Source organism: Prionailurus viverrinus, chromosome B3 (assembly GCF_022837055.1).
Source record: "Prionailurus viverrinus isolate Anna chromosome B3, UM_Priviv_1.0, whole genome shotgun sequence".
In the NCBI taxonomy this organism is placed as follows: Eukaryota; Metazoa; Chordata; class Mammalia; order Carnivora; family Felidae; genus Prionailurus; species Prionailurus viverrinus.
This window is the reverse complement of record NC_062566.1, coordinates 112,194,242-112,215,815: the sequence shown is the minus strand read 5'-3', so window position 1 is coordinate 112,215,815 and position 21,574 is coordinate 112,194,242. Positions and strand designations below refer to the sequence as shown.

At 35.6% G+C, this 21,574-nt stretch overlaps 1 protein-coding gene across 7 annotated transcripts in view; it reads right to left on the bottom strand.

Moving 5' to 3' along the window:
* Positions 1-21,574, bottom strand: part of PCNX1 (pecanex 1) — a 171,293-nt gene that overhangs the window by 56,983 nt on the left and 92,736 nt on the right. For 5 of the 7 annotated variants that reach the window (XM_047862149.1, XM_047862152.1, XM_047862150.1 and 2 more), the window contains 7 exons: positions 18,662-18,752; positions 16,631-16,688; positions 14,309-14,526; positions 7,574-7,727; positions 4,969-5,001; positions 1,674-1,845; positions 906-1,016 (listed from right to left, as the gene is read on the bottom strand). In XM_047862149.1, coding sequence (XP_047718105.1) covers positions 906-1,016; positions 1,674-1,845; positions 4,969-5,001; positions 7,574-7,727; positions 14,309-14,526; positions 16,631-16,688; positions 18,662-18,752 — 837 coding nt within the window. The remainder of the gene's footprint in view (positions 1-905; positions 1,017-1,673; positions 1,846-4,968; positions 5,002-7,573; positions 7,728-14,308; positions 14,527-16,630; positions 16,689-18,661; positions 18,753-21,574) is intronic. The other 2 variants (XM_047862151.1, XM_047862154.1) reach the window with 1 other exon arrangement.

The window sequence follows — 21,574 nt, the reverse complement described above, 5'->3', positions numbered from 1 at the left end:
ATTCACACTCCTTCAAAAATTTTTCGAAAACTTAAAAAATGCCCTAGATACACATCAACATAGGAAATGCTTAGTTTCTATTTAAAATTTAAGCCACAACAACATTTTATCAACATAAAGAAGTCTGAAGAGAAATGGACCATAAAAGTTACAGTAATTTCTTACCCTTTCAATATGCTTTCCCTAGTTGTCCACTCATCTTTCAAGTAAAATTTTAAATGGTTAAAATAAATAACAATGTATTTTAACCACAGTGTCTGCCAATAAAATTATTTTCAAGTTCTGCAAACCATTACCTATTTCAGAGTAATACTGGCATGGTCTTTCTCATTTTCAAAATAAAATACAAATGTAAGAGGGGAATAAATTTCTAAGTATATCAGTTCACAGCCACATATTCTACTCTAGAAACAGATACTTCTAAAAATCTTATCTAGTTAAATACTTCTACTAAAAGCAGCTGGTTTTGATGTTCCCATTCTAAAGAAATAATAAAGCGCTGAAACCATATTCAGAGACATACCAAATATATACACTAGGTCAAAATCCAAATACATTGGCATGTGTCAGGGGTCAATCCATTTGGGATAGATAACTTTTAAATATTTCATACATCTATACAGATTCTACCTAAACTCACTACAGCTTCTAGTTTTTGACAATAGAACGCCATCACTTCTTACAAAGTAACTTCGCTATTCCTGGATCTTTCAATAAAGTGGCAGACTTTACTTTTTTCTATCTACAAATTAATTCCTGCTCAGTCTTTATCAAATAAATGCCTTTTTTCTTTCTAATTGAAATTCTAAAATGAAAACTGGAAAAGTATTTTAATGTTCAGTTTATTACTTAATGACCTGTAAAAGTAATACTGTAACCTGTTGTGTTTAAAAGGAAGTACTCACCATTACCACCAAAGATATGAATATCCAATTGTTCACAAAGGTACATAACAAACGTATTCACCTGAGGCAGGAGACCAATGAAAAACACTATTGGGAAACAGAGTGTAAACACTACAGAAGAAAAGAAAAGCATATTAAAAACAGTATACACATCCATCCTTCTGTTCATTTTAAAATCATAAAATGATTTAAAAAATCCAAAATGAATATAAACTACTAAGCAATTTTTAAAAAGATACCATTTTAAGTTATTTCTCTCTGCATAACTTTTGGATTTTAAATAATTTTTTTCTTTTTTTAATTTAAATGTGTGTTTGAGAGAGAGAGAGAAAACCCCCAAGCAGGCTCTGCATTGTACACTGTCAGTGCAGAAGCTAACACAGGGCTCGAACCCATGAACCAGGAGGTCATGACTTGAGCTGAAATCAAGAGTCAGACCCTTAACCAAGTGAGCCACTGAGGCACCCCTAATTTTTCAATGGCAAAGAACAGCTTTTAAAGTTATTTCAACCATGTTCATATAATAGTAACCTGCAATACAGAATCCAAAGGAAACCTTCCATTGCATCTGTTTCAAGAACAAAAGAATTACTATAATGTGTTCCTCATTAATTTTTTTCATTCATAATGGCCCTACAGTTTTGTTCCTCACTGAGAAAATTATAATAAACAGCAAAGTAAGCTTATTAAAACCATTTTACCTATTCATCAGAGAACTGTTTGTATACAAATAAATTAGTGTTAAGATCTGAAATAAAGATGACTCACCTATAACTAAATCCCTGGCTGATATCAGCACCAGTGGATTAGTGAAAGTTATTCCATATAATTTGAACTTGGTTGTAGTAAGGTTTCTGCTACCATAATCCAAGAGCCAAATAAGACCACAACACAAACAGAAATAAACTGGTCTACTGTAGGCAATGATACGATTATGGCCCTGAAAGTGATACAAAAACAAAGTCAAGTTAATTGATTTTAAGAATCACAACCAGCTAGTGAGATCTGTGATGGCTTATATTCTAAGGATTCAAAATGCATCCATATGGAAGCCAAGTTTCTGACTGTGGCAGAAGGGAATTACAAATATGGGAAGGAAGAATAATCAAATGAACCCTGTGATACTGGGCTGAAATTCGAGGTATCAGTGCGAACTTATTATTATTTTTTAATTTAATAGTATTTATTTATTTTTTTAATGTTTACTTATTTTGAGAGACAGAGAGACAGAGTGCGAGCAGGTGAGGATCGAGAGAGATGAGACACAGAATCCAAAGCAGGCTCCAGGCTCTGAGCTGTCAGCACAGAGTCCAATGTGAGCCTCAAACTCACAAACCGTGAGGTCATGACCAGAGCTGAAGTCGGACACTTAACCAATGAGCCAACCAGATGTCCCTGAAGTTATTATTTTTAATACACACATAACTAAGATATAAGATGTGTGTATACATGTATGCATGCACATATGTATATACATAAATATATTTCCTAGCTTTATCCAGAGAGGACCTAAAAGCAATGGCATTCAAGTAATAAAAATTACTGGCATCAAGATCTTAGTTTAAAAAAAAAAAATTAATGCTTATTTTTATTTTTGAGAGAGAGACAGAGACAGAGTGTGAGCAGGGGAGGGGCAGAGAGAGAGAGGGAGTCATAGAACCTGAAGCAGGCTCCAAGTTCTGAGCTGTCAGCCCAGAGCCCAATGTGGAGCCTGAACTCACAAACTGTGAGATCATGACCTGAGCTGAAGTTGGATGTTAAATCAACTGAGCCACCCAGGCACCCAAAATCTTAGTTCAGAGATAACATTATTTGTTAAAAAACAAAAACAAAAAACCAGGCCTTCACAGAGAAAAGGCTGATTTGGGGCTAGGGTTAGGGAAATTATAAGATAAGCCTGGAATATATTATTGTGAAAAGGAAGGAAGTACTTAAAGAGTGATAAAGATATGTCAAAGGGACAGAAAGGGCAGGTTGGTGAGCTCCCAATGGCCAGATGAGGAACAATTTGTGCATCAAAATAAATAATGTTACTAACATTATTGTCCACTGAATAAAATATGAATCCATGATTCCATACCAATACAAGTAAGTAAAGACAGAAGGGAAAGTTCTTACAGTAAGAAGTCCACTAATGTGGAAGGAATGATGGAATTAGAAAACTACTACTTGGCAACCATCAAATGATAACTGATTCAGACAAGAAATATCAGTAAGATTTTTACTGAAAACAAGTAGGTGGAAGTTTCCAGGGCAAGGAGACATATATAAAGTCTCTCTATGAGACATATATTAACTCTAGAAGAAAAACAGGAACGTTATAAGAAGAAGCGGTTCTCAAGGGAGTGGGAGGAAATTTTGTCCTTCAGAGGCAAAATTTGTCCCTAGAGGACATTTGGCAATGTCCAATGACCAATGACCAATGTCATTCTGGTTGTCACAGGTGCGGAGTGTGCTACTGGCATCTAATGGGTAGAGGTCAGAGATAATGCTATACATCCGATAATGCACAAGACAACACCCCTCCCTCCTACCAATTCTCAACAAAGAATTATCCAGCCCCAAATGTTAATACTGCAGAGTTTGAAAAACCCTGCAGATACCACCCTTAGCCAAAATATGAAAGCACACTAGTGCTAACCTCACTAGTAAAAGGATAAATGAACATCATGTGCTTCCTGATACGAGGCACTGAGAAGAACGTATCATTTTCATAATTTTCCTTTTAAAAAAAGCAAGTCCTATATCTAATCAAGAAGAAACGTCGGACAAACTCAAATTAAGGGATGGTCTACAAAATAACTGGCATGTACTCATCAAAAGTGTCAATATTGTGAAAGACAAACACATACTAAAGAACTGCTCCAGATTAAAAGAGGCTAAAAAGAACAAATGCAAAATCAGGCATTTTCTATTGCCAACCGAGTCCACAGGAAACACCGGAGTAACATCTGTAGATTCATACATAGTATTCTATCAATGTTTAATGTCCTGATTTTAATAATTATATTGAATTAATAATACAAAGGAATGCCTTTGTTTCTAGGAAACATACATGGCAGTATTTAGAGGTAAAGGGACGTGTGTCTACAATTCACTCTCAGGAGTTTGTGTGGAGCCAGGGGGGTGGGGAAGGGATGGAGAAGAACTAGAAAGAGAGTAAGTAAATATGGGAAAATGTTCACACAGGGATCTGGATAAATGGCATCAGGAATTCTTTGCATAATCCTTACAACTTTCCCCTAAATTTCAAATTAAGTCAAAATTTGAAATTAAAAACAATGCTGCCATATATCAATACACTTCAAAAGCATTCTTACAAAATATTAAACAATCAGTTGAAAGAAAATCATTTGCCTCCTTGTTTTGTTCACCTACACTCTATTAAGTATTCCAGTGTATGGGTAGAAATAATATTCAAGAAAGAAGCATCATCATAAACCGTTCTTGGAGTCTGTTTTTGAACTACTTTAAAGGGAATGCCCTTTGGACTTCCTAAGTATTAAATAAATACTCTATGGTGAGTTCTAAAATTGGATCATACTTCAAAAAAAATACTGTATCAGCTAATACTATTTTTCTAAAGTCACAAAGTGAATAATAAGGTTTTTAATCTCCTCAGAGTCCACAGGTCTAAACACCAGATCAACGTATTACTTCTTTCTTCTTCCTCCTAATGGCTACCTAAGCAAAATAATGTACAGTTCCCCCTTCTTCAAAATTCCATTTTTTAATACTTATGATTTATTCTTCAAAATTTACTAAATGCAAGTTATGAAAAAACTAAGAGTTTTATGAACCATGTCTACCTGATTATCTCCTCCTGAAACAGGCTGTCAGAAAATGAATTATTATGCTCATTTTCAAACTAGATTCAGCGTCCACAATTACAATGCCATTTTACTTCATGCTAATACATCACCTGTATTTCTAGTAGAATGTCAAAACTTAGATGAGAAAATAATAACATAAATCTTAATTCAATATGACATATAACAAAAAAAGGGGGGGCTTTGATAAATGTTAGGAAATTACAAATGACAGGCATATTAGAATGACTTACATGTCTGGGAGAAGAAGAATCTGGTTGAACACTCTAAAAATGAAACAAAAGACAGATTATAGTACTGAGGTCCTGATAACTTTATAAGCAACTTTCAAAATGCCTGAAATAATTTCAAGTAAAATATTCTACAGGTAAGAAATGACCTATATTAATTCTGTTGAAATATCAACAGCAGATGAAATATCAGCTCCAGATACTGGTGTCACTGTGGTGTCAGAAGAGATCTCAAATCTTTCCAGACTCTTAAGCTTATTGTGGTTCATTAATAATTTGCATCGAGCTTAACATTACTGAGATGGCATATGGTAGACAGGTCCATCTTACTCCTTGGCTCATTACCACACTTAAGTATAGTTAAGGTACAATGCTTTCTTATATGACACCACTCCATTCAGGAAATAAGAATTCTTATAAGAATTCTAGTTCTGTCCACAAGTTCCAAGCTTACTAAATAATTCCATAGTATTTGTATTAAGTATATTATCTGCATTTTCAAAATCATTTTCATTTTCAAAATCATCAAGTTAAGCTGTAAGAGATTTTATCAACTTTCCATAAAAATGTTCAAAAGGTATTTTGCAGCTACTTCCCAAATCATGGCTTTTCTCCCAAGTTCCAGTTCATTTCCAATAGCATGCCAAACAATTTCACTAGGATGATCTCTTACCACCCTACAACTCTACAATGGACCAAGCTCACTGAGTTGGCCATAGTCCTTGGTTGGACAGGACACCAGGTAAGCTCTAAACTCTTTCAATTCCAACATCTGGCCTCTAAAAGTCTCTGTTCCAGTCCTTCTGTTTATGATATTACTATGCTTCTAGTCAACAGACTTTTAAAATCTAAAACACTTTTAAAATCTCAGTCATCTTTTACCTTTCCATATCTAACCAGATTAACCTGAGAACAGTGAACAAAGTTAACATGGGACAAGAGACACTGAAGCAAGAATTTAAATGGTTTAAGGCAATAAAGGGATGGATTATAATGGTTAGAATGAGAAGAATAAAGGCCAGAAATTTTGACAGAGAATCACCAAATTTAGCCAAAGGGACTTGGTTACTTGTTATTACAGACTGAGGAGTAAGGGATAGAGGCTTTGGGATTTGGAGTCAGTACACTATTGTCAAAAGCATAGAAGCTGGGAAAGAGAAACATTTATCAGAAGATGATGAGGTGCTATTTTTAAAATGTGCTCTTGGGGTGCCTGGGTGGCTCAGTCAGTTAAGGGGCCAACTTCAGCTCAGGTCATGATCTTATGGTCCATGAGTTCGAGCCCCGCATCAGGCTCTGTGCTGACAGCTCAGAGCCTGGAGCCTGCTTTGGATTCTGTGTATCCCTCTCTCTCTGCCCCTCCACCACTCATGCCCTGTCTCTCCCTCTCTCTCAAAAAAATAAACACTGAAAAAAAAATTTTTTTCTTAATGTGCCCAAATGCCTCTTAGTATGCCGAACTAACGCTTGTGAGAAGGATGAAGACTGTGACACATAAATCTAGACACAATCCATTCAAAGGGGTAACAAGGTAATAAAAAAGTGTGGCTTCACAGGCAAGGAGTTGCAGGCTGAAAAGAGGGCCAAATAAAACCCTAAAAAATTCTCATAAACTAAGAAGTAGTCCAAAGACCAAAGAAGCATCAACAAAGGTAAAGTTATCTGAAAAGTATGATGATCATCAGAGTAGCATAAAATCACAGATCAACAATGAGGATAATATAAAAATGGAAGATATTATTCACAAGGTACTAAGTGATACAGCACTCACAAAGAATGAAGAATGAGAAAGGACATAAATTTGGCAATTAGAGATTATTAACTCATACACACTATAATAATTTCAGTAGTGCAATGAGGAAAAAAGTATGGATGGGTCTTGAAGAAATGGAGCAGTTGACACAGGCAGCTTATTCTAGATGTCTGTCTATAAACAGAAAAGTACAGCTGATGGTATAGACAGAGCTAAACAAATAGTTTTCAGGACGGGGGAGAAGTTCTGCCTGTTAGCATCTATTGGGCAAATAACCAATACAAGCAAGGGTTTTTCCTAGCTCAGAAAAAAAGCAAACAGTCCGCATTGACAATCCACACTGATTTTGCATGGAAGGTGAAACATTAGGTATTTGAGGCTTCCATTTTTAGAAAACTTAAAATTAATAACATTTGGCACTTTAGACCTACTGTTTAAATAGCAAAGGGATACCAATCTTCTGCTTTCAGTGTCCCAAAGAATATATACACTAGTCTTGACATTTCTCTATCTAACCGATGATGGATTTTAATAAATTTCACCTACAGAAGACTTAAAATATTGGGACAGGTGGTGTTGGCATTTTTAAAATGAATTTCAAGAATGCTAATTCTTATTTTTAACAAATGCCCAAATATTTTAATACCCTTGCCAAAAAAATAGTTCAAGGATGCTTCATTTACATATCATTATTTTTTAAAGTTCGTATGTCCTTTGGTTCCTTATCTGATGTAAACATCTAGGGAAAATAAATTTAAAAATTAATATCTTACTATAATGCATGAATGATACAAAACCTCCGCCTTTTATCACAAATATCACTCCCTAGTCAGAAAACAAGAGAGATGCTGGTACCTTAAGTAGCGAGTATTGACAGCTGGCTATCACTAGGCAGAACTGGAAGACCCAGATATCTCTGAAGAAGCCTTGTATGAGAAGAACAGATCCCAAAAAAGCCACAAGAATAGCCAGGATGACAGCTAACACATTTTCCAGAATCTCACGATTTCTGTGGACAGAAAAATATACAAGTACATCATCAATGTAAGAAAGTAACTAGAGCGAAAAAAGGGAAGACCTCAATAACAAGTTGATACTGTCCTTGCGAACATGTTTTTTTGGTGCTGATTTTGAATAAAGTTTTGGATCATACTGAAAAAGAAACCAGTTTGTGTGGAAAATTAACACAAAATCTTATGTGCAAATAAAGCATGCTACAGTAAATTGTGAAGTTCTAATCATAATGCATAATTTTAATTTCTATTTTAAAAGTTTACTCGTAACATCTGTCACATTTTCTGCTACATTTGTTGCCAAATAACTAACCAACCTGAATAGCAAATAAAAGGAGACACACAAACAAGTTTGAAAAACAAAATCTCAAAACAGTCTCTAGAAAGTTAAATTGAAAAGTTGTTTTATAGGACAAAGTTTGTAACCACATTTTGACACCAAGTGATTTCATTTTCCACATCTCGAAATCATCTGAAATAATCTCAAAACTAATTTACTAGAATTACTTCTATACAAGCTATTACATATATTGAGAATGAAGACAGTAATAAAAACCACCAATGCTGCCTCTATCAAACCTGCTGAGACAGTTCCAGATTTTATTAAACTGATGCTGCAAAGAAACAGTATGATGACCCAGATACTATATATAGCAATGGAGAGGATTTTTATATGTCACAGCAAAAAAGAAGAATCTATCTCAATTACTTCTTGGGGAAATTATATTCACAAAATGTTAAATATTTACTAAAAGTCTTATTTTTAAGAATCATTTACTGACATGAGAACACGCTCAGTACATTTACTATGCAAAGAAAGCAGGACACAAAACTATATGTATAGGAAGATGTACGCTGTTATTTAAAAGAATGCACATATGGGTTAAAAAAGACGATATATCAAAATGACACTACTAACACTGGTCTTCTCTGGGTGGAAGGATTATGGTTTGCCCTTGTTGTCTTAAAATCTTCCTGCATATTTCATTTTCTAGAATGGGTAAAGAAATACCTTTATAATCAAAAAAAATTTTTATTGTTTTTATTAAGTCAATGCCATATTTATAATCAACTGACCTAAAAAAATTAACAAGTATCTCTGTACTAGGTTTGTTTCATAGTTCTCTCAGATTAAAACAAGTTCAATAGTATTTTCAAACCAATAAACACTAGTATTTTCATTTGTTCTTATATGGCAGTTGTGGAATTCTAGATTTGTCAAATCCAATGATCCTTGGCCCTTCCACTACATTACATACCGTTTATCGTTCTCGTCACTCAACGTGTGCTCCCCTTCAGTCTCTGCTAGTTTTAAATTTTGATGAATCCAATTTACCAACTTACTCTTTTACTGTTTTTGGTGTCACATGTACAAAATTTTGCCTAATTCAAGGTCACAAAAATTTTTCTTCTACTATGTTTTGTTTTTTTCTAGGAATGTCATTGCTTTAGAGTATACATTTAGACCTAGGATCCATTTTGAGTTAATTTTTATAATTTTATAATATGGTACAATGTAAGTATAGAAGGGTTTTTTTCATATGAAAATCCAATGGTTACAGCACCATTTGCTGAAAAGCCTACCATTTCTCCACTTAACTGATTTGGGATATTATTTTGATGCCATTTAGGCCTGGAGTTTTTTTTTTTTTTTTTGTGGGCAGGTGTTTATCTACAATTTCTATTTAATAGATATAGTACCATTAAGGTAATGTACCATTCAGAATGAACTATGATAATTTATACCTGTCAAGAAATTTGTACATTGTCAAGTTTATTCACATACAGCTGATCATAATATTCTATTATCCATTTAACACCTGTAGAATCTGAAGTGATATCTTATCTTATTCCTGTTGCTGGCAATTTGCACTTTTCTCTTTTTTTCCCTAATCAGCCTTGCTAAAGGTTTATCAATTTAATCGAGTATTTGGTTTCCTCCATTTTTCTCTATTGCTTTTGTTTTCTAGTGCATTTCTGCTTTGTTCTTTACTACTCTCTTTCTTCTGCTTACTTGGGCTTAGTGTATTCTTCTTTCTCTAGTTTCTTAAGATGGAAGGTGAAGTCACTGAATTGGCCTTTCTTCTTACTTAGGGCTATAAATTCTTCTGAGTAATGTGTTACTGTCAGCCCCAATACTGTGACATATTGTGTTCATTTTTATTCAGTTCAAAATACTTTCTAATTTCCCTCCTAATTTCTTCTTTGATCCATGAGTTATTCTGAAGTATTATTTAGCTTCCAAATATTTAGGGACTTTCCAAGGTTCGTTTTGTTTTTAACTTATCGTTAATTCCACTACAGTCAAAGAACACACTAAGTATGACGTGAATCCTTTTAAATTTGACCCTTATTTTATGGACCAGAATATGGTTTATCTTGGTAAATGTTCCAGCTGCACTTAAAAGAATATACATTTTGGGGCGCCTGGGTGGCTCAATCAGTTGAGCGTCCGACTTCGGCTCAGGTCATGATCTCACTGCTCGGGAGTTCGAACCCCGCGTCAGGCTCTGTGCTGACAGCTCAGAGCCTGGAGCCTGCTTCGGATCCTGTGTCTCCCTCTCTCTGTGCCCCTTCCCCACCTGTGCTCTGTCTCTCTCAAAAATGTATAAACTTTAAAAAAAAAAAAAAAAAGAATGTGTATTTCATTGTTCTGAGTGGAGTACCATAAATGTCACTCAACTTAGGTTGGCTGCTGGTATTGTTCAAGTCTGCGATGTCCTTGCTGATCTTCTACATATTTATTCTAATCAAAAATTCAGAGAGGGGTATTGAATTACACTATAATGTGAATTTGTCTATTTCTCCTATTTGTCTTTTTTTTTTTTTAATTTATCTATTTTGAGAAAGAGAGAGAGAGAGAGAAAGAGAGAGAGAGAGAGAGAGAGAGAGTGCGCGCGCGCCAGAGAGGAGCAGAGAGAATCACAGTCAGGCTCCACGCTGTCAGGGCAGGGCCTGACATGGGGCTCGAACTCATAAACCATGAGATCATGACCTGAGCTGAAACCAAGAGTCAGATGCTTAACCGACTGAGCCATCCAGGTGCCCCTGTTTCTATTTCTATTAGCTTTTATTTTGAAGCTCTGCTTTAAGTGTAAAAACATACAGGATGATTGAATCCTATGAATGAGCTGACCCCTTATCTTTATAAAAATGACTTTCTTTATCCTTAGTAATATTCTTTGTTCTACAATCTACTGTGTCTGACAATAATAGTGCTATTCCAGCTTTACTTTGATTAGTATCAGCATGGTATATCTTTCTCAATTCTTTCACTTTTAACCTATTTCTGCCTTTATATTTAAAGGCAGAAATTTCTTATAGACAACAAAGTTGGGTCTTGCTTTCTTCCCCCAATTCAATTTTTGACTTTTTCTATCTTGTCATTTATTTTCTATCTGTCGATATGTTCTTGATCTCTTTTCCTTCTTTTTCTGCCTTCTGTTAGGTTAAAAGAGTAAATTTTATGAATCCATTTTATCTCCCTTTTTAACTTCCTAGCTGGAACTCTTACATTTTAGTGGTTGGTTTATTAGGATTATACTACACATTTTATGGCAGTGTGCTACAAGTGATGTTATACCAGCTCATATACTCACATAAGAAACTTAACAGCAGTGTGCTTTTATAGGTCCCTTCCCAGCCTTATGGGACTGTCATGCACTTTACTTTTACTTGTCATAAATCACACAATACATTGTTATTGTTTTTTTTAAATATCCAATTATTAAAGGGACTGAATTAGCAAGAAAAAAAATATCGTATATTTAGCCATGTAGTTAACTTACCATTACCAGTGATCCTTGTTCCTTTGGGTAGGTCTGTATTTCCATTTGGTATTATTTTCCTTCTGCCTGAAATATATCCCTCAACATTCTGCAGTGTGGGTCTGCCTGCAAAAATTCCCTGTTTTTTGCAGTCTGAAAATGTCTTTATTTCATCTTCACTTTTAAAAGATACTTTTTCTGGGTAAAGAATTCTAGGTTGACAGTTTTGTGGGTTTTTTTCCTTTCAGTACTTAAAAAATGTTGATCCACTTTCTTCTTACTTGCATTATTTCCAACAATAAATCTAATGTCTTCCTTATCCTTATTCCTCTGTACAACAGTCTTTTCGTCCTCTTGCAGTTTTTAAAGATTTTTACCACAAGTTTTGAGCGATTACGTGCTCTGGTGTAGTTTTCTTCATGTTTCGTGTGCTTGGGGTTCATGAACATTTTTGAATGTGTATGTTTAGCATTTTCATCAAATTTGGAAAGTTTTCCAACTCTTCTTCCAAATTTTTTCTCTCTTCCTGTCTCTTGAAGTTGTCTCACAGCTTACTTTCATTTTACTTATATGCTCTTTTCACTGGGGGACAGGAGTGGGAGAGGACTCTGTTTCATTTTGGATAGTTTCTATTGCTATGCTTTCAAGTTCACTAATATTTTCTTCTGTGATATCTAATCTACCATTAATCCCATCTGTTTTATTTTTCATCTCTCAGACATTGCAGTTTCATCTCTATAAAAGAACTATTTCAATAAGTTTGTTTTGGATCTTTTAAAATATCTCTCATGTCTCAACTTTTTTTTTTTTTTAATTTTTTTTTTTCTTCAACGTTTATTTATTTTTGGGACAGAGAGAGACAGAGCATGAACGGGGAAGGGGCAGAGAGAGAGGGAGACACAGAATCGGAAACAGGCTCCAGGCTCCGAGCCATCAGCCCAGAGCCTGACGCGGGGCTCGAACTCACGGACCGCAAGATCGTGACCTGGCTGAAGTCGGACGCTTAACCGACTGCGCCACCCAGGCGCCCCTCAACTTTTTTAACACAGAGTACAATTAATATTTTTTACTTGTTTATTTTTAATACTTATTTATTTTTGAAAGAGTGCAAGGGGGGAGGGGCAAAGAAAGAGGGAGACAGAGAATCTGAAGCAGACTCCACGCCGTCAGAGCAAAGTCTGATGTGGGGCTCAACCCCACAAACTGTGAGATCAGACACTCAACCCACTACCCAGGTGCCCCTTGTTTTAATTTTTTTTCAAGTTTATTTGAGAGACAGAGAGACAGAGACAGAGAGAAAGGGAGAGAGCGAGACATAGAGAGGGAGAGAGGGAGGGAGAGAGGGAGAGGAAGTGCTTGTGTGAGACCAGAAAAGAGACAGGGAGAGAGAAAGGGAATCCCAAACAGGTTCTGTGTTATCACAACAGAGCCCCATGCGGCTTGATCTCAGGCACTGTGAGATCATGACCTGCGCTTACATCAAGAGTCAAATGCTTAACCAACTGAGCCACCCAGGCATCCCCAATTATACTTTTTTTAATGTCTTTGACAGCTAATTCTAACATCTGTGATAATTATAGGTTGGTTTCAATGGATTCATTATTGCCCTCATTATAAATCATGTTTTACTGCTTCTTTGCATGCTTTGTTATCTTTGGTTGGATGCCACTGTGAAAAGTTTTAGGTGGTTAACAATTTTTAGATTTCTGTTAAGTCTTCTTGAACTTTGTTACGCTACTTGGAAACAGTTTGATCATTTTAGGTCTTGCTTTTATGACTCGTTTGGTGGGTCTGGAGCAGTGCTCATGCTAGGGCTAATTACTGCGCACTTTTCAGGCAAGACTTTCCTGAGTACTCTACACAATGCACCATAAAACTTGAATTATGAGTTTTTTCATTCAGACAGGTGGGAACAGACACTATTCCTGTCCCTGTGTGTCAGACACTGTTCCTCTATTTCTTTCACATGCTTCTCCCCTGGCCTCAGGTAGTTTCCTCACATACACTCACGTGTCAGTGCTCTGCTGACAGCTGTGGAGACCTGCTGTGGAACTCTGAGGTTCTCCCTGTGAACAGCAGTCCTCTTTTTGACATTCTGAGCTGGATGCCTTGGTCTCCCTGGACTCGTGGCTCCATTTCCTCAACTCAGGAAGTCTGCTGGGCTCTATTTCAGTACCTCCTCCCCGTGTTGCAGCCGGTGACGAAGCCTGGAAACTCCCTTAAGGCAGTAAGCTGGGGCAATTGTAGGGCTCACATAACGTGTTTCATCTCTTGGGAATCACTGTCCTTTTTGTTGTACCTCCGATGCCTTGAAAACCAAGGTTTTGTGCATTTTTCTTCTCTTTCATTGTTTCAGATAGGAGAGTAAACCCAATCTTTTTTACTTCCATCAACAGGAAGCACCAAGTTTTAATAGACTAATATTGTTCATTATTAAGACTAGTGCTACGAAATAGGGAAATACAAAGAGTGCTCTAATACCTTTTATATTTAGAGTCATATTACCTATAACCTTGTGATCACTAACACCTCAAATTCTCTGGCTTTTAAGTAGAGTTCCATGATTCTTATTGACAATAAAAAAGATTTCTTGATATAAACATATTAAAATTGCCACAAAAAATTTTTTAATGAATTCAAGAGAGTCAATGTTTGCAAGCCCTATTAAGTTAAATTTTATCTCAAAAAGGACCAAAACAGAAAACATTTTCCAACTTGGTAACCAAGTAAAAACTTCAATGGGTAATTGGGGACATTTCAATTTAAAAATAAAATCTACATATATCTTTAATATCACACCACATTCTCACCTATCAAACAGGGCCAAAAGTGTGAGTCTGTCAAAGTTAATGCCGATCCACAGCTGGGGTAAGATCCAAAAGCGGTAATAGTGTTTAACCTTTTGAGCAGCTTCTTCGGTTGGACCATAAGTCGCTGCCAAGTCAGGGCTGAGGTCAATGTCTTGCTGCTCCAACAAATCTGTATCGATCGTCAATAGTCTGTTCAACCGAATCTGTGGAAGAGAGAGCTAAAAGAAAGTCAGCACTGAAAGGTTTAAAACATCTTTACTCAAGTTATGATTCAAGGACTACTTAATCAGCTTGCGGATTATCTAAGCCCCCTCAATTCTCTACACTCCTTATGGATATTTTATGATCATTAAAAACTACAGAAGGTGATAATAGGACATATACTTAAAGCAAACTAATCAATAGGTTTTTAGAAAAGCTGTACTGGGAAAAATATTCAGAATCTTTACATGTTATGACTGTATAGCCAGCGAATCTATAAAAATCACTTACAGTGTATCATTAGTGGCTTCCCTTCTCCCTGTCACGTTTGTGGCCTTGTCTCATTAAGCTATACTAAAATCTAAGCTCCTCTGAACTGGATTCAATGCTTTCAATTCTCATTTCTTCCTACAGTCTCTATCACCGTAGTTTTCAAATCCCTCCTACATCTCCTTCACTTTTGTTTGGTTTTGGCAGGCTGCTCACCTGACGCTATACAGGAAATTACCACATTACATCTCTTAGCTTTAACTCGTCCATTCAACAGTTCACCAGTTTTCCCTTCCTCTGAAAGAGTCTAGGGGGTCCCTGGGTGGCTCAATTGGTTCAGTGTCTGACTCTTGATTTCAGCTCAGGTCATGGTCTCACAGTTCATGGGACTGGGCCTCCCACAACGTGCTCTGTGCTCACAGTGAAGAATCTGCTTGGGATTCTCTCTCTCGTTCTCTCTCCGCCCCTTGTTCGTGCGTGCTCATTCTCTGTCTCTCCCAAAAATAAATAAGCATTAAAAAAAATTTTTTTTTAATTTAATTGAGGGGTGCCTAGGTGGCTCAGTCGGTTTAGCATCTGACTTGGGCTCAGGTAATGATCTCATGGCTCATGAGTTCGAGCCCCATGTTCGAGCCCCTGGAGCCTGCTTCGGATTCTGTGACTCCGTCTCTGTCTGCTCCTCCCCTGCTCACTCTCTCTCTCTCAAAAATAAACATTAAAAAATGTTAAAAATAATAACATAAATAAAAATAAAAATTAAAGAGTCTAAAATTTCCCAAATGTAGCACAGCCCTAGTCAGCATTTCGCTATCCCAAAGATCCCATACTATTTAACAGTGAAAAACAGACAAAAAAAATAATCATATCCCTATTCTTTACTTTCCTATGAAGTTTCCTGGAATACACTCCAGCAAAAAAGCAGAGACAACCTTTACTTTTCAAACACATATGTGGGAAACAGTAAAGAAAATTTTCTTCCTATAAATAATGTAGCCATTTTTATCTCTAAACACTGGCAAATACCTCCCCAAACACTTTTTTTCTTATCCTCTATGCCAGGGTTTCTCAACCTTGGCACTACAGGTATTTTCAGCCAGATAATTCTTTGTTTTAGGGGCTGTGCTGTCCACTGTGGGATGTTTTATAGTATCCCTGGCTTCTATCCAGCAGATGCCAGTAGCATTTCTCCTAGCTGTGACAAACGGAAGTGTTTCCGGACATTGCCAAATGTTCAAAACTACTGCTCTATGCCAACTCACATCTATGGTCTTAAAACCCAGCTCACAACTAATCATCTCCAGGAAGCCACTAATAATTAATCCCTTTGGCACATTTATTTATGTGTGTCTCTTACGCGTTCCACATAAGAATTTCATCTGTTTTGTCTTTTCTAAGTTCAATATAAACATCTTGAAGACAAAAGCAGTGTTATCTTTTTAAAATATCCCCACTGTATCTCACATGGCATATTTTTTTACACAGTGATACCATCACTAAGCTTGCTACACACATACTGGCATGTGAATAACTAACAGTTACGTCAGATGATATTCAAAATCATAATTTTCAAAATGAAGTTTTAAAATGGCACAGATTATAACATTGGTCAGTAAATGAACCTTTATATAACCTCAAAAGTGTAATTACTGATTCATACATAGCTAATTACATTTCACGGTGTTTTAGGTTTGTTTACTAACAAGGGACTTACAGGAAAAGATCCACGAGGAGACAGCAAAGGTGATTTTGCCATAGTTTACAACAAAATTGACATTTTATAACTTCAATTTTTCTGATTTGTGTAACTAAATCTGAATACACATCGTTTTCTAAAAGTAAAGGAAAACCTACCACATCATGTGGATAAAATCGAACTGAGGTAGAACTGGATACATGAGAATCCGTGTCACTAAAATAAAATGAAAAAAACTTCAGGAAATAAACAGCTTGTCAAGGAATAGAAGGAAAAATACATCTTTTAACAATGAGATGACATTTATATTCTTCACTGTTCCTTGTACTTCAAAATGCAAAATAGCATTTTCCTACAGATGTAATTAAGAGCACAGCCTCTGGGCCAGAGTATCTATATTCAAATCTCTTCATCAGCTAAATGAGATCTTGGACAAGTTATCCAGCCTTTTAAACCCCTCAGTTTCCGCATCACTAACACAGGAGAATAATGCCTCTGTCACAAAGTTCTTATGGAGAGTGTTTAAGAAAGCAATTAACATATTTAAGCTATAATATAACAGCCTAGAATGTGACAAATCTGTTTCCACAGTCAAGTTTCGTTTTTGAAACTTGAGACCTTACCACATTTATGCTGTAAGGAATCATTCTTAAATTATATTAAACATAATTGTTTCCATTGCTCCATCTTTCTATTGTTTCTACTATTACAAAATCACCTAACACTCCAAGCTGGTCATTCTCAACAGGATCAGTTCCAAAACTGGAGTAAAGGAGCTGGGTGAGTATAGTTTTCTACATGTTCTATCTTTTCAGTGGATTAAGCTAAGTGACTACAAGATCCTATTGCTTTAAAAGACCCCTATGGGGCACCTGGGTGGCTCAGTTGGTTAAGCAGCCGACTTTGGTTCAGGTCATAATCTCACAGTTCGTGGGTTTGAGCCCCGCATTGGGCTCTGTGCTGACAGCTCAGAACCTGGAGCCTGGTTCAGATTCTGTCTCCAACTCTCTCTGCCCCTCCCCCACTCGCACATTCTCTCTCAAATACAAATAAGCATTAATAAAAAAAAAATTAATGGCCCCTAAAAACTTTAAAAAACTAAGTGAACTGCCCATACCTACATGTGTAATATTTAAACAGATGTGTCCCATTATTAAATAAGTCCTAAAATAGGAATCAAATAAAATGACCCCTGTGAAAAAAATGAGCTAATCAGTTACTAATGGACCTCAAGGCAGCAACCTGAATAGATGAATAATATTAGAATTTAAGAAAAAAATCTAATACATTCTACATTAGAACTGATTATGCCATCAAGATTTCTAGTTCTTATTTGCTTTTCTCCTAATTTCTCCCTTATCTTACAGTGTAATTTCTTCCTAAGGGAAGGAGAGAAAAGAAACTAAATATAACAGATGACCCATGTTTTAAGAAATTCCTCTTTCTTATTGGTGATAAATAAATTTCAAAACACAAGGAAAGATGATCATGTAAAAAGACACGATCAAAAAACCCTTATGAAGAAATAAAATTTTTCAATTACAAAGAGACCTGATGAGTTTGAAGTTAGTAGTATAATTATTTTCCTAATAAGCTTTAAGAAGCTTTTTTATACATCATGCAGTGTGTGTGTGTGTGTGTGTGTGTGTGTGTGTGTGTGTGTGTGTGTAGCATGAAATCTAGAGTTAAACTTGGAATTGTGGGAAACCACTATCCCACTGTAAGATCCACAGGGAATTCTTACTTAATTATTTAAAATACAGAACAGGGGCGCCTGGGTGGCGCAGTCGGTTAAGCGTCCGACTTCAGCCAGGTCACGATCTCTCGGTCCGTGAGTTCGAGCCCCGCGTCGGGCTCTGGGCTGATGGCTCGGAGCCTGGAGCCTGTTTCCGATTCTGTGTCTCCCTCTCTCTCTGCCCCTCCCCCATTCATGCTCTGTCTCTCTCTGTCCCAAAAATAAATAAACATTAAAATACAGAACAGCTTTCATTTTAAGAATAATGCTTTCTTTTTTCCAGAGCAATAAATTCTACCTTACATCTTTGGAGACAAATACACAATGACAAAATTATTTAAGCCAATATGAACAAATATTTTCAAAAGCACTTTTCCATCGCAAGGCTTCAAAGCTTTAAACATGGCAAATATATGCAAGTACATACGCTCTCCTAACAGGACTTCACACATACCAGATATTAGATGCTCTTCTTGCTGCCGGTTCAAAATTCACAAGTGACATATCACAGCCACCAGTCTCATAAAGCGTAGAAGAGAACTTACCTAGCAAATAAATGATTTTTTTAAAAAGCCATTAGAATACTCAAAAATTTTCCATCATAAAACACTAAATTTCAAACTTGTTACAATTTAAGAAAATGTACTGTCACCTTTTTCCAAAATATTCTAAAAACAATGATCTGCATGTAATTCAGCATGATGTGAACTGAAAAGGAATGCTGAACAGTGGGGCAAAATGTCAACATACATAATCAGGTTTTAACAGTAAGGGATTTAAGTCAGCTTTGCAATCCAGTTTCCTCTTTTCTCCTCTCAGGGCATTCTCAATTGAAGTAATCACATGAATGAATTTAACGTTGTTTAAAAGTCACCTGACCACTTTGCAAGTGGTGAGTGGCCATTTGGAAAGCCGCTTAAGTTTTAAGATCACTCAAACTGCAAGACAGCAAACTTCTGAGATTACCTTCACAGAGTTTTGGGTTCGTTTCTTGTTTTGGGTTTTTTTAACTCAACATACAATGTAATATTAGTTTCAGGTATAGAATTTAGTTATTCATCACTTACATACAACACTCAGTGCTCATCACAACAAGAGTCCCCTCCTTAATACCCATCATGTTGTGTTTTTTAAGAAAAATGAAGTGTCCAAATGGATCTAAGAAGTTCAATGAATGAAGTATAATGTTGGTAATAATTAAATCACAGTATTTAATGAACATTACTGGTTGCATGAGTCTACAAGAACTCTCTGAAAAAATTTAAGAACACCATTAGCTGTAGCCAAATATCTCCACAAAGCCAATAAAAGGTTTGGAAATGATATTGGTTGCAAAGGAATGCAGGTTTAAAGAACTCTTAAAATGAACTCTATAAGATAAAATGATTTCTGATAGTGAAATTTTAAAAATATGGAGACTGTCTGAAATGCATTCCTCACCTTGACAACCTATGTTAGCTCTCTCAGTAGTGGGGAGGGAGCAGAAATAAATGAATATAAATTTCCAGTAGGACAATGAAATGAGGTATAGAACTCTGCAACCATTTGGGACTTAGTCCGGGCTGCATCTTCATTGTTTATAAATAGGAGGAATCTTCAGGGCAATTTCAACTAGATGGCAGGGCTAAAAGATTTCTCTTCCATGACTACAATGTAAACATGGTATGACCATTTTTATATAAGTGAAATGCCTGAAAAGTAACAATAAAAGACCCCAGGATGTACTAATACTATAACTAAGGGTTCGCAAAACATCTCAACAATCACTTCATACTTTAAAAGGATCAGAATCTGAGAAGTTCTTTATTAAGTAGGATTATTTGAGTGCTTTCTATGGATCAGACAGAATATGTATTTTATTATGGTGTTTTCTGTAGTAGCATTTTTCTCAGAAAAATATATTCTTATGACAAATGAGAAAAAAAGCATTCTGTGAAATGTTTATTTCATTTGCTGTTTTTCCAGGGAGGATTATTCAGCATGTGGATTATCTAAAACTCTGCTTTTTGTCACCTCCACGTGCCACCCTCATCTTCTAGTCATGAATCATTCACTCAGCACTTCTAACACAAACCAGATTCATCAACTAAAATGAAATAATACAAGCTGTCCATCTGGCTTCTTCTTGGGTGTAGTGCTGAAATACTTTTTGAAGTGGTACAGTGGCTGCAGAAATTGTTAGCGAAGAAAAAACCTAAACAAAAATACTGGCTTGACCGAGATCTCAAAATTATTTTTAAATTGTAATTTTTTATGTTGTGCTCTTTCCTCATTTATCATGGCAAATGAAAAATTGGCTGTGCTACTATAAATAGCTTACATTAATAGAAAAAAGAAACATCAGATCAAAATTACACATGGCATAAATGCAGAATAATTATAAACCCATGCAAGTGAGTAAATCAGAGAGTAACAAAGAGCTAGGAGGGCTTGGAAGCTATGTGTGAAATCCAGTAAGAATGGAATGGATAAACATAAGTATTTATGTCATATAATGTGTATTTTACAAATAATATTATATTCAATAGAATTTAAATTATTGGACTATATTCTGAATATATTTAAGCATTCCGTGGAATTTTTAATAACACAAGTTCTGTTTTGGGAATACTGAATATGACATTTATATGCAACTGAAATCAACTAAAGATATTATTCTTTGTAATTATCAAATGGAACAAAGAACCTTAAGTCATTATACAACTATACTCTCCTTTATGTATAGATGTCTGTTATAAAATGTAAATAGCTGCACATTAAATAAATAGAAATGTAAAAAGAAAGCACGCCCTTCAGAAAGCTCTTTACACAAAGAAGGCTGGAAAAATTGAGTAGTTTTATTACTATATAAATCAAGAACTCTGAATGCTTCTTTACAAAGCAATGACTAACAAGTTATAAATTTTAGAAATTTAGCAAAGCATAAAACATGTCTATGAAAAAGGAGGCTATAATTTTAACAAATGTGCAATGACTTCAACTTTGATTTATTTCCCCCCTAAGAGGCTTTGTCTACATACTAATTTTAAGAACACGTTCAGGTCAAAAAAAAAAAAAAAAAGAACATGTTCAGGTCAGAAAAGGCTGACAGTGTATTAAGGCTTCCTGGTATTTTCCTAATGTAACTCCACCAAAATAACAGATTCTAGGTCTCCTCTTGTACCTTTGGGCCTGGCAACTAGTTAGCCCTTGAAAAGAAACAAATTTTATTCAGAGGATAAACAACTCAGGAAAAATTATACTAGAAACCGTTTAGCTTAAGGTCTTGGTGAAAAACTTCGTAATATTTTAAGGTATAATAGTCTACTAAAAGCATCTTCAAAAATAACCAAAACAGAAATAAGTATATATTACTATTGGTTAAATA